The following is a 22,994-nucleotide window of genomic DNA, read 5'->3' as shown; positions in this document are numbered from 1 at the left end:
GACCTTCCCCTCTCAGATTGTTTGAAAAAAAAAAATAATAATAAGTTTCCAGGTGCTCAAGAGGATAAAATGATCCAGTACGTCACCACGAAAAGGGAAAAATAAAGAGAGAGAGAGAGAAGTCGCGACTTGATCATCATGTCGTGGATTTATCCACCAGGTTTGGAGCCACTGGCATAAAATACACAATAAGTACCACAGACAGAGCAGCTAAAGATACTGCTTACATGTAATCCATAATCACATTTTTACCTGCTTGTTTTTGTTTAGCTTACTGGAGGTTACCGAACATCATTTAGCTGGGTTACTCAACTATGATTTATTATGAATTATTATGTCATATTATGATTCATTATGATTTTTATAAGACTTTTTTTACAACATGACTTTTGTATGACTTTAAAAGTAAAGTGTGTTTGAGTCACGGTGACTCAAAACAAAACCATGCTGGCAGAGCTCTGTTGGGACCAGCAAGGAAACCAGTGGTCTGTGATGATTAAAAATAACAAAGAGACCGAGAGGCTGAAAACTCCGTGACCGGGTCAAGAGTCTCCTACACAGTTCAATTAGGGTACAACTAATGAGAGACAAGTTCAATATGAGTGGAAATGCAAGTAAACAAATAAAGTTAATGGCCAAAAGGTCCAATTTGTTTATAGAGGTGTTCGTTCAACTGTGTGATCATTTATAATCTAAATGATCTCATATAAATTAGGTTTACACAATATTAAGATATACATAATACACTACAATTCACTATATGTATTAAACTGGGTTAAAACAAGCAATACAAAATAACCAACTTAGCATTAAAATATATTATTAATATTCTTTATTTGGCTTGTATTAGTAACAGTGCAGTGGGGTTAACATCTGATGGGAGTTTTTTTCCCTTAAAGTCTCTAACAAGCTTTAAAAAACCTTATATCCCCCTTTAATGAAGAAAAATGTAGACTTTTTTTCATGTTGGATCTTACATGTATTACAAGAGTCTAGAAATACTTTATTTCACCTTTATTTCACCTACCACCTGTTTTAGCCCTTCAAGTTATTGCACATCCCCAGAGGGCAACCCTGGGTTTTATTGGAGAGATATTGACAGTTGGCATAATGTCGCAGTTTTTGTTTACACGCTATTCCAATCAGCCGCGTCACAGCCCTCCTCTATAAATTGCGTGATCTGCGTCCGCTTGCTGCATTCTGTTCACGGTGATCTGCCTCCAAGGGTCTATTTGCTGCACGGAGGGATACACGCACGCGCCACGAAAACATGAGGAACGTCGGGTGGAACCTTCTGGTTTTGTCGTTCGCCTTTCTCGCTTCTGGTAAATTCAAAGTTAAAATCCAAATTTCGCAAACAAATAAATTGGGATTCTTTATTTATTGATATTTTAATTGTTTTTTTTAAATCCTAAACTAAATAGCTCAAGTACCAAATGGATGCTCGGCGCCACCGAAGTACCCGAACAGCCGACTGTTGAGTAAATACACGCGCGTGCAGAAGTTCTCCAGCGGGCAGAAGGTGTATCATGACTGCGCGGAGGGCTTCACTCCGGCCAGAGGGAGCCGAGTGGTGCAGTGTGTCGGGGGGAAATGGACCCACCTGACGCTGAAGTGCGAGAGTAAGTACACGCGTGAGCTGCTAAAGAAACGGGGACGTGGTGTTGATTTCGGTGAGATATTCATTTTGTAATGGACATTAAAATGACCGATGCCTGTAGTGGCCATGGGGGGACGGGAGGGGGGGACGCACCTAATTGTGATTGTCTGAATGCCTTTAATTAATAAGCAAGGGACACACATGAATGTATTCATTCAATTTTTAAAAGCTCCACCAGACCAACGTTTTCAACACTCATTGTTGTTGTTGTTGTTGTTGAGCTGCTTACTGCTAAAAGATGCACCGTTTTCCAACCCTATGCAGCCTACATGGTACGTTTGAAAGAACTGTAATGGTTCCTTTCGTTGCGTCTGGCTATCTTTAAACTATTAGATAATATTAATATCTAGAGTCTTAAAAATCCCTGATACTGTCTTCCATTTACTTTTTATTCATAGTCTTTCACTGGCTTTGTGGCGTGCGTTACTGTACCTGACAGCAGGATTCACTTGTCCTGAACTTTTTTAATTTCCTGTACTTGCTGATGCAGCTGGAAAAAAAAAGGAAGTCTGCATCTTTATCAAAGAGATGTCCTATTATTATTTTAGGAGGCAGCCTGTTAAAAAAAAAAAATCTATCTTCTCTACGTGAATCTAACACAAGAGCAAACTAACAAAAGCTTGTCTCCGTAGACTAACACAAACTAATGCGTACATTATTTTAATCCCATGGATGAGACGACACAATGTGAACTCTTGTGTGATTTGTGACTTTCAACTCCAAACAACTGGGAGAACCACAATGTTCTACAACTTAAAACCCCACTGAGGCACACGGATACATTCCAGCAGCTTCTGTGGTTTGTTTGGCAACACGGTGAAATAAAGGCGTCTGCCATGTTTGTTTTTTTTAAACTCCATCTGGCAAATCATGGTTCACCCTTATTTCCTGTTGTGACTTTTCATTTACACCCTCCTTTCCCACAGAGAGATCATGTGGCTATGTTGGGGATCTACCGAATGGGGCGTTCCAGTATAAAGAGAATACATTCCTCGGGGAGAAGATTTACGCCGCATGCAATGAGGGGTAAGCTGAAGCCCAAAAGGAAATCCTTTTGAAACTCCGTTAGAATAATGTCTGATTTTGTGACGCGTCTATCTCCATGTTGACAGATACACTCTGAAAGGACTCAACTACATGATCTGCAAGAAGTCTGGCTGGGTCGGTGAACTCCCGTCTTGTGTAGGTGAGCATCAGAGCGTCGTCAGTCCTCTGCACACACTGTGGTCGCCACACCTTAAGGTGATCTAAAGTGGCCGGTGTTGTGTTGACAATTACGACTGTCTGTCTGAATGTGACGCACGACTACGGTGTTTTTATTTAATCCCTTTGGGCTAGACAATCTGTAGATTTGTTTCTCCTAAGTTCACCAAAAGTTAACATTAGATAATGCCTCATCTGCATATTTAAACAGGGAGTGTAAGTAATCAAGTTTTGTGGCAATATCTATTTATTAAAATGTTCAGTATTGTCTTGCAAAATGTATATAATTTTACAATATATGTCTTTACAGGCTGATTTCTCAATGAGATCTTTTTTTTCTCAAAATTTGACATAGTTGAGTAAATTTGACCAAACTTCTCAGTTTAATTCATATTAAAGTTTACTATAAAGGTTTTTTACAGTTCATGTATCATTCATAGACTGATTTATATAACTTTTAGTGCTACATGGCAAGAATGTGATTGGCAATGACAGTCAAACATGGGAATTTTATTTATATCACTCCATAAATACAAAACTAAGAATTTGAACCCTGGTTTTAGCCAATGTTCAGATTTATATTCTGGAATTTATGCAAATTGGTACATATTTAATAATATTTCCATTATGCCCATAAAATTGTGAAAGTCACATAACAGGCATGTTTTGGGATTTAATCTGTTGTCCAGGGCTTTATATGCCTTTTTAAAAAAAACATTTTTTTTAGTGAGTTGCAGACGCTTTCTTTTATCAGACACAATGACAAATAATGTGACTTTCCTCAGAGGAAAAGGCCACCTGCTCCAGTCCTGCCGTGGCCAACTCCGTGAACAGTACCGGAAACGTTACTGTCCACCGAGTGGGAGACCACGTGACCTTCACCTGCAGTCGGGGTTTCCAGCTGGCTGGAGCTCGGCACATCGCTTGTGGACCCGGTGGCCTGTGGCAACCTCAGCCCCCTCGATGCCATCCTTCCCCCGAGAAAGAGAGTGAGTTGGCCGGTGGTGTGGTTTATTTAAAAGGAGGTGGTAAAACACGTCTTGCTTATCCAGACCGTCCCTTTCCTCTGTTTTTAGCATTGAGATGCGGCGTGCCCGTCACCGCCCGGGACTCCATCGCCAACCTCATGGACAAGTACGCCGCGATGACCTCTTTCACCTCTGGGGACAAAGTCTATTACACGTGTGCCATCGGATACGTTCCCTCTGGCGGCAGCAGGTATCGCAGGTGTGTCGAGGGCAAGTGGACCCCGCTGCTGCTGAAATGCGAACGTGAGAGCTTTTACCATCCTTCTCAGTCCTTTAAAAAAAAAAAATGCTTTGTCTGTATTGCTGAATATCTAAATGTCTAAACTCTTTGAATTCCATGTTAAATTGTATGTGCGTTTAGAAAATGTGAATTTTTGTTTATTACCAAAGAACAATATCTGATTAGTTGGCTGAAAGTTATTGCTGAGAATATATTACGACGCCAAAATGACCTTTTTTTCTTTTCCTGCTCAAAAGGAAAGCTGTGTGGCTCAGCAGGAGAGATCATAAATGGTCTGTTCACCTACACTGGAGTGGAGTTTGGAGACACTGCGACGGCCGTCTGTGATGAGGGGTCAGGAGCCTCTTGTACCTTTATACAATAACGTAGAGTAGGACACACGTTTGCTATGATCATTTGAACATGGCACGTTGCTTCAACCTTCAGTTCTTCATAACAGTCCACATTTTTTTTGTGGTGACTTTAGGACTTTTTTTTTTTTTTACAAGCTATACTATAGTGTACTAATGCTATAATGGGACTTTTTCCAACCTATTATCATTATTTTAGGGCATTTTCTTTATTGACCATAAGTTGGCCTGCTGCAATGTTGTACATAAAAATGGTCGCTGAGACTTAGCAGGATGGTGAATGTTTCATACATACAGTGTACCGTGTTGATTTTAAATGGTAAGGTCAGTTATTGTGTTCCTTTCAACTGAAAGATTTCAAACTCTCTGAATTCCTTTTCATTAGGCATCGTCTTGTCGGACGGGCGACCAGAAACTGCTTGAATAAAGGCTGGGACGGCCGTGTGCCTGCCTGTGAAGGTGCAGTGATCTCTCGTTTCGTTTTTTTGGAAAGGTTCCTTCCTCTCCATCTGTGCCCATCACCCTTGCATCTCTTCCAGCTGTGGTCTGTGCGGAGCCTCCAGCAGCGACGAACGCAGAGATGACAGAACTTCAGGAGCCGCCGTACACGTACAGGACTGTGATCCGCTATCGTTGTCCCGCGGGAACCCTGATTGGACAAAGGAACATTTGGTGCACAGAGTCCGGGACCTGGAGTGATCCTGCTCCTAAATGCAAAGGTCCTTTGGACACTTAATGGCTACAGCTCGTAGTATACAACTTTATCTTATTTGATGTGACTATAAACTGAGTTGTTTCCTCACAGACATAACATGTCCAGCTCCAAAGGTGGCCAACGCCTACTGGACGGGAGGTCAAGCCATGTATAAAGACCAGGACACCATATCAATAGAGTGCTATGCGGGCTTCACAATGACCGGCCCGAGCACGGTTAGCTGTGGCGGGGATGGCCAATGGTCACCTGGCCTCCCTAAATGTACACGTAAGTAAGCGATTTAGTTGTGTACGAGTTTCGTATTCTTAGTTTTACAACACTTTTGATTTATTAATTATGATCACATTATTTTCATTTCAGCGCGTCGTACCTACTGGAGGACCTAAGGAGTCGGCTGAAACGACAGTTTTCAATCCAACCAGGTGGAACCGTTCACCGGCAGTCATCGGAGGACGGAAATGGTGTCTTTATGCTTCTAAAAGTAGTCCATAATGCACGGATATATATTTTCTTACTTGCTCATAAGACTTGTATACACTCACTATACAGACATTAAAATATGTTTGAAATGAAGCTGAAGTACAGTATGTTTATTTCAATAAGTGTCTTGGGCAGTAACAAGTACAAACCGGTTTCATTCACCTCTGTACATAGTTTTTTTTTTTTAAACAGTTGATAATGTTATGTATCATCTCTATAGACTAAACGGTGAGTGAGCGTTTCATGAACAAACAAGCTACAAGAAAATAAGAACACCAATTCCATTCATTTAAAAAGACAATACAAAATCCAGACATTTCTTTACATGAGCAATAACAATTCAAGTGCAAATATCATTATCAACTCTATGATACATCATAGCAAACTCTCGTTAAAAGGCAACAATTAAAAGAAAAAAAAACTTATCGGGTTGCAGGAAAGAAGCTGATTCTGGGGGGGGGGGGGGGGGGCATGTGGGCAGGTAGTACACGGACATATTGACCTGACGTGAGTTCTTTGTGGCTCCGCCCACCATCGCCCCCGGTTTGACAATGTGGCCAAAATCCCTTTTTGTCATCCTAAAGTTTGGGTAGCCTACTTTTAATATAGAGTTTGAGATGGTACATGTCATATCCTGTACCACTTATTTATATTTACACAAGCGGGGCCCCCCGAACCGTTGACGCGGTGTTGGGATTATCGTAATCGTCACGCAGCCATCTCTACCAATTTGACTAAAGTGGTAGCGCTAAGGATTTTAGGAATAGTCCCGACATATATAGAGAAATATGTATTCCCTTTCTTGCTGAGCGTCCGTCTGGAGTCACTGATGTTTCTAGGCAAACGAGCAGAGCCATAAAATAATGCAGCACATAACCCCCGCCCCGCTGACATTAAAACACTTCTGTACTCGGTGTGTTTCCTCGGGACGGAGACGGGCTTGCGGTTTCCCTTCATTTCCAGTATTTGTGCGAACCCATCTGTCCAGACGAGGTCTCCTTCTCACCCGATTCCCGGCAAGAAAGCAAATTAAGTATTTCCCATAAAATGTTGAGCAATTAGCGATTCTTTTTTTTTTTTAAATCTACTTGGAAGATCCTAACATGTAGCATAGCGTTATATTTTTAAAATAATTTTACCCTGTTGTGGTATTCTTTTTCTTTTTTACACACCAAATATTCAGTTTTTATTACCTTTCTTGACAGACTTTACATTTTTTTTCAATTTTTTTTTTATTTCTCTTAAGAGCAGTTACACATTGCAACCTAAACATCTTCTGCCCATAGTGACCGATACATATTTTAATACAATGAGTCTCAACAAGAATGCAGCCTGAATCCCATTTCACAAGCTCTGTTGTGGGTGTGATCAAAATGAAGATGTTTCCACTCATTGCACATTAAAAAGGTAGGATGACGGGCTCTAAATGTAGTGCACAAAACAAAGCGACCCGTCCTTTTTGGGCGGTCTTTGGAAGAGCTGTCTTCATTGGGACAGAACAAAAAAGAAGTGGGGTGTGAGACGGGAGCACTGGGCGTCTTTGGACATGAGAGGGGTGGGACATGACGGGCAGAAAGCAATTTTTTGAGGGGGGGGGGGGGGTGTCCTGCATACGAAATTTAGGATTAAAGAATTCAACCCTCGTCTAATTTTTCATTATTTACAAGAATGAAATAAAAACACGATAAAACTGGCAATGTGACATGATCAACTTACTGTGAGTAAGAACTAAGTATTTCAGACGTGGAGCTTCCTTAGTGTCTAGAGACTAATTGGTGTGTGTGTCGAGTACATCAGAAAGACAATATGAGATTGAATAATTAAAGTGACCTTTTTTTAAAAGAAGCAGCAAACATAATGTCCCTTGAAGACATTTCTCTTTCTCTCTCTTTCAGACATGTTCCACTAGACATCACATTGTCTAACGTCTGTGGCTCTCAATTATTAGTTAGTTATTAACCTCCCAAAAATGTCCACTATGTTCCTGTAATGATGAACCACCTATTTCGTATTTGCTTTTAAAGTCTGCTTAAAAAAAAAAAAAGGCAACAGAAATGATCTGAAGGTTGGAAAACGCTGGTCCGGTCTCGTCGGACGGAAACAAAAACAAACTGTTTTAACAGTAAAACCCTTAAACTGCTCTAAGAGCTCAAATATAGGACTGCTTTGAATGACCGGGAACAGTCGCCGAGACTCCAATTGAACCGCCGCTCCTCCTCGAGGGCAAGACACTGAAGATGGAACTAGGGTTACGCAACACGTCCGCAACACGTACGCAACATGTACACTCATACTTAATGGTAGGAGTTGGCGCTCAGACTGCTCATTGACGCAAATACAATAACTAGCTCAAACCGCGCACACAAAACGTCACTCCTACGGTCTTAAACGGGCGTTTCTATTTTTTTTGTGGTTTCATTGCACAACAGAAACCAACCCCACTACACGCCCATTAAATGCTTGAGCTTGGGATTGCAGACCTGCGCTGAATGGAGATCGACAAAAACCTAAAACAAAAAAAATGTAATTTCTCAGGTCTGCATAGTGTTTATTGTCAAAGCCTATGGAAAATAAGAGAGGGGTAAACATACGAGTATGTTTGTGTTTTAAGTCCTGTGAGGGTTGTGGGACGGCCTGTATGGTGGAGGGGGGGCGGGGCGGGGCGGGGCGGAGGGGGGTGTCACAATCCCGTGCTTCAGCCGCTGCATGGGCTTTACTTGTATGGTCGCAGAAACGCGGACACTTTGCTGCTTATGAGGCGTATGAAGGAGCGAGGAAGCATCTCGTTGGACTCCCGAGTGGTGTACTTAAAGTAGTTGTTTGGGTGAGCCAGCACGTCAAAAAGAGTCTTAATCAGTTTTTTATCCTGCAGGGAAGAACAGACGGGTAAATAAATGCTTACTTTCATTAATAATCCTCTGAATAACATTTGAAGCTATTGCGCAATGCTGGAAAACAAACAACACACCTACGATAAGAAAACATTAGCAGATCATTTCAGTATTTTCTGACTCACGCAATGAGTAGTATGTTTGTTAGCAACAGCTTTGTGTGGCCTAGAAGCACCTAAAGGTGCAGCACGTCACGTGTCCTCAGGTGGTCTTGAGTATTGAGAAGTAGATCTGCTCACCTTCAGGATTTCTTGGTGGTTTTCTGAGGCGTAGAGTCTTCCATCTCGCACTATGTCCTCTACGAGCTGTTCATAGTCCTCTGAATTTATAAAAACACACAAGATACGATTACTTCTATTCACAACATGAAATTCTGAGAGACACTTTTTAACTTGGACCTTTTAACGTAAAAAGTAACATTAAAGCGTCAGTTCACCAAAGTTACGTTGCCGTATTCTCACCTCTAGTGCCATGTAGTTCATTTTGGTCCAACTCTGACATTTTTACCTCCGTCCCAATACAATGCAAGGGCTAGAATTTAGTTTGTGACGCTCACAGTACTGACAAATATTGGAAAAATTTTTGCAGTGACATCTTTTTTCAAGTAATAGTCTACTTCGGTGGAAAGTAGGTCCAAAAGAGGGCCGTTGATTCCTCAGAGGAACCAGGGTACAGGTTTGGCAGTGTTTGAGGAAATGCTTTTTCTTTTCTTTTTTTTATCCTCCTGCATTTGTTCTTTTTATTATCATGCATTTTTGTTAAATTACTTCTTATTTTAGTTATTTGTATTTATTTAACACTTTACATGTCATGAAGTCCAGTTATATTATGTCATTGCTAGAATTACCAATCCGCCAACCGGTCGGGTTGTATTTTACGTCCATGTCTGTCCAAAATGTCATTGAAATTTGTATGAAATTGTCATAATTTGCATATCATTTCTTGAGGATGAATCGATTAGAATTTGGTCGTCAAAAGGACGCTGTTTTTTGGCTGGAACTCGAGTCCAAGTGGAACGCTTGTGCCAAATTTGAAGAAATTCCCCATTCAATGTGACGCACAGGCGTCATGACAGCTAGCGAATACACAGCTCGTGTCATAAATGTTCCGTACCGTCGTAAGTAACATAGGGGATCTGAAAGCCTCTGGCGCTGTTTGCTTCATTGGACTTGAAGTTGATCCACAGGCGCCTGGAGCGAGCGGTGAAGGCGATGGGCCGCTCGTACGTCTGGCACGTCTCGTAGGTGGTGATGGACGTGGCCGACCCTTGTAGAGGCGCAAAACAAGACGATGGTGAATCCAGTGTTGAATGCTAAATATATATTGAAATATCAACAGGAACGAGAGACACTCACAGTTCTTCCTCATAACTAGCACATCTCCGCACTCGTCCTCCGAGGGCAGGAAGATCTCCGGCACTACAATTAGGATTTTGCGCTTGCTGGGCGGGTTGATGTTCCAAATGCACTCGACATTCGCGGGGTAATTACCAGGATAGTTGGGGGACTCGATGTAACCCATGAACTCGCCCATCTCGCCGCCGCATAGCCTGTCTAGAAGCACAGCAGTAAAACGACAAATTAAGACTCCGGCTCGTGTTTTTAAAGGAAACTCGAAAACACAGAGCAGTCGTTTTCGTACTCACTCTTGCACTGCGAGACACTCGTGGCACCATCGAAATCCGTGGTGGTGTTCCCGGGGCAGGTAATGCAGTAGTTCTGTCTGAACTCTGTCTGATACGTCCCCACTGGGCAGCGGATACATCGGTGTACCGTGGTGTTGTAGTAATGACCTGGGGAACACTGAACTGCAGGGCAGACATTAGAATATAAATATATTGGGGGAAGTTTTTTGCAGAATTATTTGAGGTTATTGTCCTTCTTTGACTGTATAAAAACAGCACACGCCGAACCTTTGACTTCACAATCGTGGAAGGAGCTGGCGCCTTCCCGCTTGGTGCCCAGTCCTCCGCCACACGGGAAGCACAGCGTCCGTCCCAAATCTGGTTGGTAGGAGCCGTGAGGGCACGACTGGCAAGGTTTGAACCCATCGTTGGAGAAGGACCCCGTTGAACACTGGCCTGGATTTGATTTGTAGAGCACGGAGAGACGGTTTACTAAGTAGGAATACACAATAACTATCAGAAATGTTTAACCGTTAAACAAGAACTAGGCTACCTGCACAGGAGGAGATGTTTCGTGCCCCGACAGGCCCGTGGCCGTCACTGCCGGGGCAGAGGTCACAGGCCAGCTGCCCCTCCTTCTCCTGGAACGTGCCAGGTGGACACTGGACACAGCGCTCCTGCTCACCATGGTAGTAAGACCCCGACAAGCATCTGACTAAGAGAACATCCACAACAGCTCCGGTCAGAGAGGACTCGCTTCACTCAATTTAAAAATCAGTAAAAAGTGCATAAACCAAAAAACTGAGCACATATAATCTACCGTCACAAAGTTTATGATGTACCTTTTTGTAATCAGAAATGTTTACATTTAATTCTTCTTCTTCTTATTAATGAATGTAATAATAAAATACATTCATTATTTTCTGTCCCCGTTATATTATAATAGCAGCCTTTATGGACGAACTCAGAGTATTGGACTGTAAAGGTGTACCTAATAAAGTGGGCACTGTATCACTTTATTAGGTACACCTTGCATCAACACCACATCCCAGTAGAATAGCTCAGCCGACATTCCCAGTCCAGCTCTCCAGTCTTACCACATCGGCCGCTGTCCCTCTCCCAGCCCGGGCCGCAGTTCTCCTGACTGGAAGCCGCCTGGGGAAGCTTCTGGGCCACCTCGTATTCCAAACCGGCGACTCGGATCAGGAAGCGCTCCTGGTTGATGGACTTCTTCAGAGCCTTGATGTACGTCTTGACCTGCTTCTCCATGCGCTGTCTCAGGCAGCTGAGATTGCAACTTCCTGTTTATGGTTCCAATGAAACCCATTCGTTTAAATCACATGCACACGGCAGATCCCGATTGTATCGAGACTAACAATTACTTTCAGTGTGCATTATCATGGCGATTATTTTTCTCGATTAATCGATCGTGCACAAAACATCGATCACCGTTTGGTTTGTAAAAACTCGTGAGAAATGACTTCAGAATTACCCAAAGCAACAGATTCACAAGACTTGTGTCAGGACTAAAAACATCAAACATTAATAAAAGTTAATAAAATAGCCCATTCCTTTTCTATCATTCGGCAAATTGTTTCAGCTGTTCAAAAAAAGGACAGTCACTGACTGTATATTATAAATAATCTGTTGGCTGTACAGTAAAATCCTCACAAGGTCAACACAGACAGGAACCGACGACTGACCTGTCGTGTCTCCGGGTTTGACCTCAGCCTCCAGCTCCAGAGTGATGCGCGTCACCTCTTTATTCGAGGGGTTGCGAGCGCGTCGCCCTTTGGCTTTCTTAGAGGAGTCGCATTTGAGGTTAACGAATGTCACCAGGCAGTTGCTGCAGGGCTGCCCCCCTCCTGTGAACGACAGGACATCAGTGAGCGCCAATCGCACATCAATGCATAATCATGCACGTGGATTCATGCTTGAGGGTCAAGATCTATCATTTCTTGGCAAAGTATGACTCAAAGGTATCAGATTACATCATTAGCAGTTATATTAGTCCTGCAGCTAGCACTTGTTTTAATTTTTGACTCACCTGCAGATTATTTTCTCCATTAATCATCTAATTGATTGTCTAAAAAATGTCTAACGGCCAAAAATATAAATTGTATATGACAAAGAAAATAATTAACAGCTCAATCTTACTGGCACCAGTACATTTTTGGCATTTTTGCTAAAAGAAATATTAAAAACTAATCATTAATTATCAAAAAAGTAGCATTTTAAATGATTAAGATAATTGCTTCAGCTCTTAACTATACTGTGAACCCCTGTAAATGTCTATAAATATCAGCACACCAGACTGACCTGGTCCAAGGGTCCGTCCTCTGTCCTCCGTCCTGCCGGTCAGCTTCGGGTGCAGGTGACATTTGGCGTTTTTAATCTTGAAAGAAGCCGTCTGCTTCACTGGAGGGGCCAACGCCTCTACAGACAAACACAGCACAGTGGGTGGGAGGCAGCACACAGCAGCAGCGTCACACTGCGGCCGCAGCAAAGACACACTCGATCGTTAAAAGCTGTTTGATTAGAGGAATCTGGAGGGCAGCGAACCTATGCAGCTCTGACTGCTGCTGGAGTTGTGCCTGGACAGGGACTTCCCTCTGAAGATGGGGATCCCACAACTGACCGAGTAGCTGTTATCAGACTCTGCAAAACGTCACGCACACAAACAAAGTACGTCTTAAGAAAGGTTTCATTAACACTTGCATCTGTTTTGTGATTGTGGGCGACGTACCTGCCAGATAGTGAGCCTTAGAGGCACAGGTAAGAGAGCAGCTCTCTTTCTTGCCCGTCTTGCTACAGGTCAGAGTGGCCTTTGGTGCCATCAGTCCAAGATGACATTTCACCAACTCTGAGGGGAAATAAAACCCACAGACAATCACACACTGCAGGCCAAGGAAGTGGATGAGGAAGAGAATGAGAAATATTTGCCCAGGCACTGGAATGTGTGCGTGTGTGTGTGTGTGTGTGTGAGTAAATTGACCACAAGGGGGCAGTGCTGCTACATACCAACACAGTCTTTCCTGTTCCAGTGCAGCTTGTACCCTGGTGGACAGGTACACTCGTAACTCCCCAGAGCGTTGATGCAGCCGTATTTACAACCTCCACGGTTTATGCTGCACTCATCAATATCTGTGAATAAATAGGTTAACATTAAGACTTTTTTTCAAAAGTTTTTGCCAGGACAAATTGTACACACGTACTTTTAAAACTTAAAAAGGAAGGAAAAGGGCTCTCAAAAGCACTGAGAAACAATATGTGTCCACTTGAAAAAGATCCTGAGTGAATTGCAAAAGCCAAACCGGCCCGTTAAGAAACAGCACAGATGTGAACGAGGAGTCCCTGAGAGGTCAGGTCTCTCCCTGAGAGGTCAGGTCTCTCCCTCAGAGGTCAGGTCTCTCCCTCAGAGGTCAGGTCTCTTCATCCTGTCGAGAGTCCTCTTCTAGGAAGATGAACGCGTTTGCGTGTAAACAGAAGTCATTCTTCGTTTTTTGCTGTTGGCCGCACTCAATTTCATGGTCAAAACATCCTTTACTCCTCAGCGTGGAGGAATTGTGGTTGAGCAGTAAATTACAAATCAGCTTTTTTTTTCAAAACACACGCTGAGCTAAAACTGCTTAAAAGCATCCGGGATACAGATGCAGGCCGGCTGCCATCGAGATGCCGGACAGGAAATGAGTTTAGCGGCCGAGCGTCGGAGACGAGAGACGGCGGTGATCGATGGCCTTGGTCCTGCAGACATTAAATGCTCTTTTCTTGTCTTATTCAATTATTTTAAAAAAGACAAGAAAGAAAAACAGTCTGATGATGACTTCATCAACAGCAATGTGTTGCCAGAGCTGCTTGGAAATGCTATGAGAGGTGCGCTGCTCATCCTCTGCATCAACGCACTCAATTTAAAAGGACAAAGAGCTCTAATGAACATCTGATGGGAGCGCGGCTCATCTGCCAGCATCTGTTATTTTGACTTCTTTGTTCCTCCCACACTTGAAACGACGCCAAATTACATGTATTCTGACCTTCCTCCAAAAGGCTTCTTTTTTTTTTCTCTTCTTCTTCTTTGCGTGCTCTTACAGAAGAGAGCAGAGATGAGCGGAGGAAAAAAAAACAACACAAAAAAAGACAAACTGACAGTTAGACTCAACAATGGCTTTGTGTAATTTAAGGGAGGAATTTCGTGACGCTTTGGAGAGTTCGCGGAAATCGTGCCGTCCTCGCATTTTAAAAAAAATCACCGTTGCGTGCTGAATCATGGTCGTCAGAAAACTCCCAGTCCAAACAATCGTAACGTGAGTATTCAAGAGGGAATTTTCCGGCTTCAGTATTTTAAAAATGATAAGGTATCAACTCAAACTGGGTTCAATTCACGCTTTCTCTTGAATCTATATACAGTTCTCAGCAGCAGCAGAAAGCCCCTCTGTTGAGGTCAATGCTGGTTGGCTCAAGATGAGGTCAATTAAAAAATAATTACAAAGTATTTACTCCCAACTGCTTTGAGTCTCACTATTTTCCTACCAGTTCAGCAAAAAAATGAGCGGATTGTTTTGCTAGCCGAGAGGGAGAATGGCTGGATATAATCTCACTTGGGAGGAATGTTGACATGCCCCGGCACAATGCTCGACAACAGGTCGCTGACCTAATTGGGTTTGTTTAGGGTGAGTCTATTGTTAAACACTGAGCACAGCTTTCTGGATTGTTTGGCAGTTATATTTCGGTTTGATGAACCACACGTGGAATAACAACGTAACCTCGGTTGTGGCTCGGGAGTGAAAAAGTACAACGGGGGAGCGCCATAAATCTCTGGGGGTTATCTAACAGTTCTGACAGCGCCGATGAAAAGAGAGAGGAAATCATTCATCGCCTTCTCTCTCCACAATGGTATAGGGAGTCACTTACGCCCGACCACCTCCTCTCCACTCAGCAGCTCCCTGTGGCCCGATCACAGTCCATCATGCGAGTAAAAACCCTACCAATCCAATTCTGGTGCTTTTGACAGCTCATCCTGTGTGTGATTTCTTTTGTGTGTGTGTAATTCAACCATGTATACAGGAATGGATGAGATGAAAGCAACCCCTTGCAATATTACGCAGCATCTCAGCAGCATTATGGCCATCTCTCATGGTCTCAACGGAGCATTATTTGAGCATCAAAAAGGAGGTATTTATTGCTGGGGCACTTTAATGGATCGCATGATACTAATACAGATGTTCCACCTCCAGCATGTGAGCATGCTGCTGTAATAGTAATTATTTTACAGTATACTAATCTCAATATATATATATAATGTATGTCATGTGGATTGAGTATGTTTTAAATATATTATATTGCACTTCTATTGCTTCCCTCATCTGGTTTCTTCCATTTTTTTTTTTCAACCCCTTAAAAGGCTTTTTCCTTCTCCAATGGTCCAAGAGGCAGAGGATGTCCTTTGTTGTATGGATTGTAAAGCTCTCTGAGAAAACTGTGTAAAATTGGGCTCTATAAAGGAAATTATGTTTGTGACTCCTACATCGTAAGAAACAAACATTTTCAAGGCATGTTTACCTTTATTAGACCGGAAAACATGCAGAGAAATAGGGGTAAAACATGCAACAGTTCTCAATTTGGCATTTAGACAGTCCCATGTTTCACTCTTTGAGAGTGTAACTAACGACACTGTTGTGTTTGTGCAGACTTCATGCTACATGTTAACGCTCTCTGGTCTCATTCCTTATTCTACATTCTGTTGTAACATTCCTGATCAGTCGACCTGTCAAACTACAAAAAAAATGAACAAATCACTGTAAAGCTATGTATTTCAAGTGCATATGCTGTCTCTCTCCGTCTCTCCCAGAACTACTGTGAGGCCCTGAGGCGCTGGAGACAGCAGCAGATTCTTACTGGTGATACACACTCCATCAAAGGGCCGCCGCAACACCCTGATGTGCTCTGACGGGCCTCTTGCTGCCTGCAAGGCAGATCTGACGCGCCCCCACACACCTCCTTCTGACACCAAAGGCTGTTTCTGCTATCTACGCCACACCAGAGCACTGTAGGTACCTGCTAATGTTTAATGAACATGGTCATACTCCACCTCCACCTGCATGTAACTACAGCACAAAATCACCAACATTTCATGTTGCTGCCAAGTGCAGCAAAAGGTCTTAAGATTAATTTCCTGCCTCGCAGGCATCCACCTGTTTCCAGAAAATTAAAAGTGGCTCGAGAAAGATAAAAATGTAGTTATTGTACAAGAACGCAGTCACATGCAGGGACCATTCAATGTGACATGCAGGTGAAACATGTAAAGTATGAGTATTGAATGGCTTGCTGTTGGGAAGGCAACTCAAAATTATCAGATGATGGAATTACCTTTACTTAAAAAAAGAAAAGAAAAAAGTGACCAAATGTTCACTTTGATGAATTACCTTTTCAGGATGTATCAAGTTGACCAATGACGTTGACTTGCAATTATCTAACAAAGACTAAGAATCTACAGCCAGGCTAGCGGCTCTGTAAGCTACATGCTAACACCAGCATGCTAACATGTTCATGTTTAGCAGGTATTTTGTTCTGTTTTTTAATGTTCAACGTCTTATTACGGCACGTTAGCATAAAAGGAGTTGAGATATTTGCTGTTTGGACATAAGCCAAAGTATTGGAACAGTAAAGTGTTATTAGCCATGTTAGCCAAGTTGCTAACATGTCTAAAAACAGCCAATGGCTGAAAAGTAGTATATCAAACTCAAGGAATATGCAATGGAAATAAATCAGCAGTTCAAAATGCATTCACCTCAGTTCCTTTACTATACACAGCATGTTGCAGGGAGCTTTACGCCGTCAGTAGGAAATGTAAATGAACAACAACAGTCTATTGAAAGTGTAGTTGTGTTTTGTTCCTGCCAAACGTCAGAGCAGCTAATGGAGGGTTAGCGAAGAGGCGTGGGATGCAGAGGAAGAGCGATGGATAGGAGAGATTTACATCAAGAGACAAGGCGTGCTGGCTCACCCCCACAGTGTGCCAGGCCGTAGAGGACGTAGCCTTTATGACAGAGGCACTGGAAACTTCCGGCGGAGTTGATGCAGAAGTGGTCACAGGTGCGATCGAAAGAGCACTCGTCGATGTCTGCACGGATAGAAAGACACGGCTGTTAGAAACCTCTCAAAACCATTCAACAATTCACATGAAAAGACCTTCAAACGGCACTTTTCTTTCTTCCGTTTTCATCATTTGTCATGAATTGAAATGGGTCAAAACACATGTTGCAACAACAACAACAACAAAAACAGCATCCTTTGAAAGCAAGACGTCTTCGGTTTGGTACTCCCGGCAAAGTGGTTGACCTCCTGCCGTCATTCAGTTTTTCCATTTTGATGTACTGAAATGGAATTTTTTGAAGTATTTTTGAAATAACAAGCAGCGACAGCGGGAGTCAAGCTCTCTGCATAATAATAGAAGCTGAAGTGCCGCTTTCTCCGCTCACACAACCTGCCAATCCCTTTCCCTTTTCTCCTCTTAACCATACCGTGAGTTAGAAGCCTCATGATGGGATGTCTCTTTCTTTGGTTCTGAGGGCATATGGCTTTCATGTGTTTAAAATCCTTAAAAGAAAAAGGAAGTGATTATGTAGTATTTTAATAAATATCAGATGCAGATAGGAGGAGGTCTGCTTTTACTGTCATTGGTCCTCCTGACCCAGTCAGCCTTATAAAACCTGTAAGTCCACAGAGCTCTTTCCTGCCTGTCAGTAAAGCCTCTACGTCTTTCAGCCTTTCATATCGCCGCCGTGTCTCATCTTTTTGAGATTCTCTGCTTTCTTAGACAAGTCGCTTAAAATGTCCTGGGCTCAAAGACCAGACGGATTGACACATGAAGCTACAGGAGACGGATGATATTTGGTTTTTATTACGATCAAGGTTGTCTTTAATGTCAGCAGAAATCAGAGTCAAGCCCAGGCAGCGCACGGTGGGAGAAACTGGGGACGTGCTACAACTTTGCTGGATGCCTACTGTAATTGACTAATTAAAAAAAAAAAAAAAGGTTCCCAGGATTTTCCCCAGGAATAACCTGCTTTTATCCACATTATCTTAACCTCCGCTGGGTTATGAGGCAGCGCCAGCCACCATTAAACAGTCGACGCAGGTATTTCACAGCAATTACAGGAGTTTGGTTAAATAATGGGTTACCTTGAAGAAACCAAAAAGACAGACAGATTAATGTCTGCACATATCTTGCACAGAATTGCACATAATATTCACATATTCCTTCGTGTGTACAGCTAAACTCGATGCAGACCATTCAGGTTAGTGTATGTCAAGCATGTTGTGAGAGCATCAAGAAGATGAAGATGTTCTGAGGTTAAGAGTATATTAAGTGATCAGTTATTAAACAAGCTTTATAGGTTTGAAAAAAAAATTATATTAAAAGAAATGACAATGTTTCTGGTACAGTCCTCGTGGAGATTCCTGACAGCAGCACGGGTTTGCACACGCTGTATGAGGCATTGCAAAAGTGATTGTTTTTTTGGCATATTGGGCATAAACTTTGCTCAGCACACTTTTTAAGTGAAGAGTTGAAAAACCGTCTGGGGCAAATGGGCGTGGTGACTCAGTTTTTACCCTCAAAAAAATGTTGCAGTAAGTGGATCTGCAACTTATCATTATATCGTTTTGTGTTGCGCTGCGCCACAAAAAGGAGATATGTGAAGACATCTGGGACTCCTGCAGCACAACCCTTATTTATCATGCAGCTAAAGTGAAGTATGCGGTGGGTTGGCGAGGTTAGGTGATGTACATACGTGCAGGGGAACATACGGAGAGAGTTTCCATCAATTAATTCTTCTCTTTGCTCTCCATTAATCTGCCCACACACGGCTTCACTTTAACCTCCATCCTTGCCCAGTCCTACATTATAAAAAGGAGGCAAATGAGGTTGACTGGGAGGGAGAAAAGGTCACTGTTGTGTATGGGGAACAGATAAGAGCTCTACATAAAAAATGTTCCTTCTGGTGAAAACATGGCATCTGAATCTCCCCGAGTGCCCTCATGTGGATTAGGAGCGAGAAGGAGATTGTTGAGGGAGGAGGAATGCTGACAGAGGCTCAGCAGACATGCCCCATCCTGATTTATGGGCCATGGTCCACTGGCAGCGGGGAAACACCATGACTGTTTAAACCAAGATAAACCCAGAGTTCAGTTTACACATCTCAACACCTCGTGGAGACAGCAAACGTCTACACAGAAAGCCGCGACTCACCACCGAGCCCTCATTAACAACACTGTAGTAGTGTACCATCTGCACAGATCCGTGGCTCATGAGGAGTTTAGTCGACTGTGCAAAAAGGGTTGAATCGAGCTTGGAGACATACATTTTTTATTAAATCGTGTGCCAAAAACTAGAAGGGATGGTCTCATAAAACACCCTGAAACAGTTCAATGAAAGGTTAGTACAGGCAGGCTGTATACATGTGTACAGTTTGACACATCTCTGCTCTTCTTTTGCTGATTTTTTATTCATACATTTCAGGGATTTACAATACAACTGTAATTTGTTGGAGTGGGTTCTCATGCATTTGGGTTTACATGTTTAGATGTTCTTTTTCCAACTCGCATGTCAAGGTCCCTTAATACCATAATTATCCTTGTTTGTAAATTCATTGTTCACCAAAAAAATAATAATTCTATCGCATTGCATTATAGGACATCCAGTGTATTAGAAGCTTTCCATAGGGACTAAAAGTCAAGATAGCTCGGCCCCTGCTGCTCTGCTTCTGACCTTTCTTTGTTCTTTTTTTACAATATGTCTCTTGTGAGTTCCCCAACTTTATGGAAGTGCAATACAAAATAAAAATTAAAAAGTGCCCCTTAAATCCCAGAGTTTAATACCAACCGCAGCGGGGTACAACCACCAAGAATCAGCGGATAAACCATTAAGATAAAAAGTTTACGCTTTATCGAGAGGCCCTCTGCTTTTATTTTGCCCGGCTCTCGTTTGCAGGGGTGAGGACGAAAAAATGAAAAGAATGAGTGGAGAGGATAAGGGGCAGACAGTAGTTCAGAGTGTGTGTGAGCTTGGCAACACCTCACTCAACAAGAGGTGAGCTTTATCACAACCCTTCTCTCCAGACAAAACACACAGCACCAAACAAGGACAACACTGTTCCAAAGTTGCCCCCGTGCAACCAAACAGCACATGACGGAGTGGGTTACGGCACGGCGCCACAGAAAACAAACTGTGATTTACATTCCTACATGCACGGACCACATTTTCGCAGTTATCTGTGCCATTATGGCAAAAATAAACCTTGCATTGTTTTTGCGTTTCTGAACGCTTGAGCGCAAGGCATCCCACCAAAAAAAAAAAACGATTTGAAGTGGCAAGAAAGTGGCTGCAAAAGCCCAGTGACAAGTAAGATGTGTGTGTGTGTGTGTGTGTGTGTGTGTGTGTGTGTGTGTGTGTGTGTGTACTTGGGAAGAGAGCGGTGGCATTCAGTGCAGCCATTCTAAACCCATTGCATGACATTGATGTGTACCAGGCTGGATATTGATCGACCACATCAATAAAGAGAAGAGAATTAAAAAAATAGCATGTCATCTGTTTTTCCACTCGGGAGAGAGAGAGAGAGAGAGAGAGAGAGAGGCTGAGCACCACAGTTGTAGCCCTCCTGTCTTCCTCCACCAGATGTTTCTGTCGGGGGCTTGATTCATCCAGGAACCAGAGGTTTTAGAGTTGGAGCACTAATTCCCCACACCTGTGTTCGGCCATGGCAAACTCTTTATTTGTTCTGCAGCTAGTCGTCCCCCCCCTCCCCAGCTCCTGCTGAGCGATGGCTACCACCAAATATAACAGACAAACAAGTCGGAGAGGCCTGGTTTGGCTTCTCTGCCGGCTGGAGGGAGCATGTTCCTGTGCTATTTGGAGGACATTCTTGGTTCACCGTTTTTGGTAATCAATGCAAACAAATCACTATGTTTAAGAAAGAGTTGAGGTTGGTTTCGGTGTCGGGGTCTACAGAAAACCTTCTTGGTAAAAAAAGGGCGACCTACCTTGACAAGTTCTCTCATTGGTCAGCAGCTTGTAGCCTTTCTTGCAGCTGCACTCAAAGCTGCCCACCGTGTTCCGGCACACGTGATCACACCCCCCGTTGTTCAGACGGCACTCGTCGATGTCTGCGGACAGAAGATCATCGACCGTGGATACATAAAATCAACAAAAGAAAAGTTGAGGACATTGAACTGTTTGGGGTCAGTGGGAACAGGCTGTGAACACAACACTGACATGTATTTCCTTTCAGCAAACAGTCAAAATAAACGTATCGACGCATCCAGCCGTTACAAGGCAGCAACATCACTCCTTTGGAGTTGTGTTTCTGTCCAGCTGATGAGCGTAAGTCCAATATTCATAGCACAATTTTTGATCTCCGCAAACTCCTGAGAAAAGTATCTGCTAAATGTTTCACAAGGTTTTTATTGGCTTGTCGATAACTTTGTCCGTCATTTGGTGCTAGGCAGGTAACGCACAGTGAGTCACACTGCGGGGGTCACATACAAGAAGCCATGTGATCTATTGTTGATATAAATATACTGATGATTACAGGACTTCAGGGCAAGTTGTTAAATCTCCACAGCAAGGAGGAGATATGAGAACAAAGGCAGCTCAGCTAATGGTGCAGAACTATGTCCGTGAGAGTCTCGTGGAAACTGGAAATAAGCTTTAGGGATTTCCTCACTGGCCCTCGGAAGGACTAACGTCAGTTTGTTTGTGGCTGTAATGGGACGCAGATCTCACACAGCAAAGCCTCGCGGCGGAGAACTCTGTCATCATTGTCCACCTCCCTCCAGTTACTCTTCATTTCTGGAGCCAATACGCAATCAATATATCATGTGTTCATCATCCCCCGATGGGTGTTCAGCCTTGGCGGCAGCTCTGATTAATTCTGAATCATCATCGCTAATGAGGCGTCTGTCTCTTGAGGGAGTCTTCATCATCTGGTTGGAATAAATGCATCTGAAAAGGAATAAAATAATCCCTTCCCTTGCTCCATCTTTGTCTCTGTTCAACAGAAGTCCCCGTTTTCTTGTGCCAGATCTGCCCGGGTTTGTTTTCTTCTTATTACGTCTAAAACCAAACTAATACAATATGTACTTTTATTAGAGTTGTTAGTGTAACATGATGAGCCGTACTGACGGATTTCTCTCGCGGCTTTTCTGGAAACTCAGATTGTTCTCATTCTCTTCAAAGTCGTCTAACGCTCAGTAGTACCATTTCTTTTTCTTTTCTTAGTCTCCAGATTTAAAAAAAACTAAACATTGCTCTGGTAGGAAGGTTGCTCGAGTTGAGGATGCTCGGCCCGCCACCCAGAAAGGAGGATGGCGGGGAAAACAACTGTCAAGGAAATAGGCGGCATCACAAAATGTTACTGAAAATATGCAGCTGAAAAGTAAAAAAGACATGCAAGCAGGGACACAGACATCGACAGAGCACCGCTGGCTGCTAAACAATGTCGATAATGTCATCTATGCAGAGAAAAATCCAACTAGCGGGTTGGAACAGGGTAACTTAATTGATCATTCCTGGGAGCTCCAGGCGGAGGGAGACGTTGCACATGACAAGCGGGAGAATAATGTGGCGTGGTGTGAATGCTGTTGCTTTTACCTTTGCAGGTCTTGCGGTCCGGCTGCAGAGTGAAGCCGACAGGACAGCTGCAGCGGACCCCCGTCACTGAATCGTGACATGTGCTATCGCAGCCGCCATTGTTCACTGCACAGGTCTCTGCAGGGAAACAAGCACTCGCAGTCAGAAGAGCCTCTC

General features: G+C 43.1%; 2 protein-coding genes across 2 annotated transcripts in view; one reads left to right on the top strand and one right to left on the bottom strand.

Annotated features, from left to right (window-relative positions):
* Positions 1–1,213: 1,213 nt before the first annotated feature.
* Positions 1,214–5,770, top strand: LOC117733610 (complement receptor type 1-like). Its single transcript, XM_034537387.1, has 11 exons — positions 1,214–1,325; positions 1,425–1,622; positions 2,587–2,686; positions 2,773–2,846; positions 3,649–3,852; positions 3,940–4,134; positions 4,369–4,465; positions 4,868–4,941; positions 5,022–5,201; positions 5,288–5,464; positions 5,558–5,770. Exons 1-11 carry the CDS (start codon positions 1,271–1,273, stop codon positions 5,581–5,583), a joined length of 1,380 nt encoding a protein of 459 aa, XP_034393278.1. The 5' UTR covers positions 1,214–1,270; the 3' UTR covers positions 5,584–5,770.
* Positions 5,771–8,390: 2,620 nt separating this feature from the next.
* Positions 8,391–22,994, bottom strand: part of scube3 (signal peptide, CUB domain, EGF-like 3) — a 63,003-nt gene continuing 48,399 nt past the window's right edge. The window contains exons 8-23 of the mRNA XM_034537255.1: positions 22,839–22,955; positions 21,230–21,352; positions 17,193–17,309; positions 13,214–13,336; positions 12,939–13,055; positions 12,755–12,850; positions 12,512–12,628; positions 11,896–12,057; positions 11,290–11,493; positions 10,746–10,907; positions 10,481–10,648; positions 10,214–10,375; positions 9,924–10,121; positions 9,682–9,834; positions 8,808–8,887; positions 8,391–8,543 (exon numbers count right to left, since the gene is read on the bottom strand). Coding sequence (XP_034393146.1) covers positions 8,391–8,543; positions 8,808–8,887; positions 9,682–9,834; positions 9,924–10,121; positions 10,214–10,375; positions 10,481–10,648; positions 10,746–10,907; positions 11,290–11,493; positions 11,896–12,057; positions 12,512–12,628; positions 12,755–12,850; positions 12,939–13,055; positions 13,214–13,336; positions 17,193–17,309; positions 21,230–21,352; positions 22,839–22,955 — 2,252 coding nt within the window. The remainder of the gene's footprint in view (positions 8,544–8,807; positions 8,888–9,681; positions 9,835–9,923; positions 10,122–10,213; positions 10,376–10,480; positions 10,649–10,745; positions 10,908–11,289; positions 11,494–11,895; positions 12,058–12,511; positions 12,629–12,754; positions 12,851–12,938; positions 13,056–13,213; positions 13,337–17,192; positions 17,310–21,229; positions 21,353–22,838; positions 22,956–22,994) is intronic.

This window comes from Cyclopterus lumpus, chromosome 7, assembly GCF_009769545.1.
Source record: "Cyclopterus lumpus isolate fCycLum1 chromosome 7, fCycLum1.pri, whole genome shotgun sequence".
In the NCBI taxonomy this organism is placed as follows: Eukaryota; Metazoa; Chordata; class Actinopteri; order Perciformes; family Cyclopteridae; genus Cyclopterus; species Cyclopterus lumpus.
This window is presented reverse-complemented; position numbering and strand designations above follow the sequence as displayed.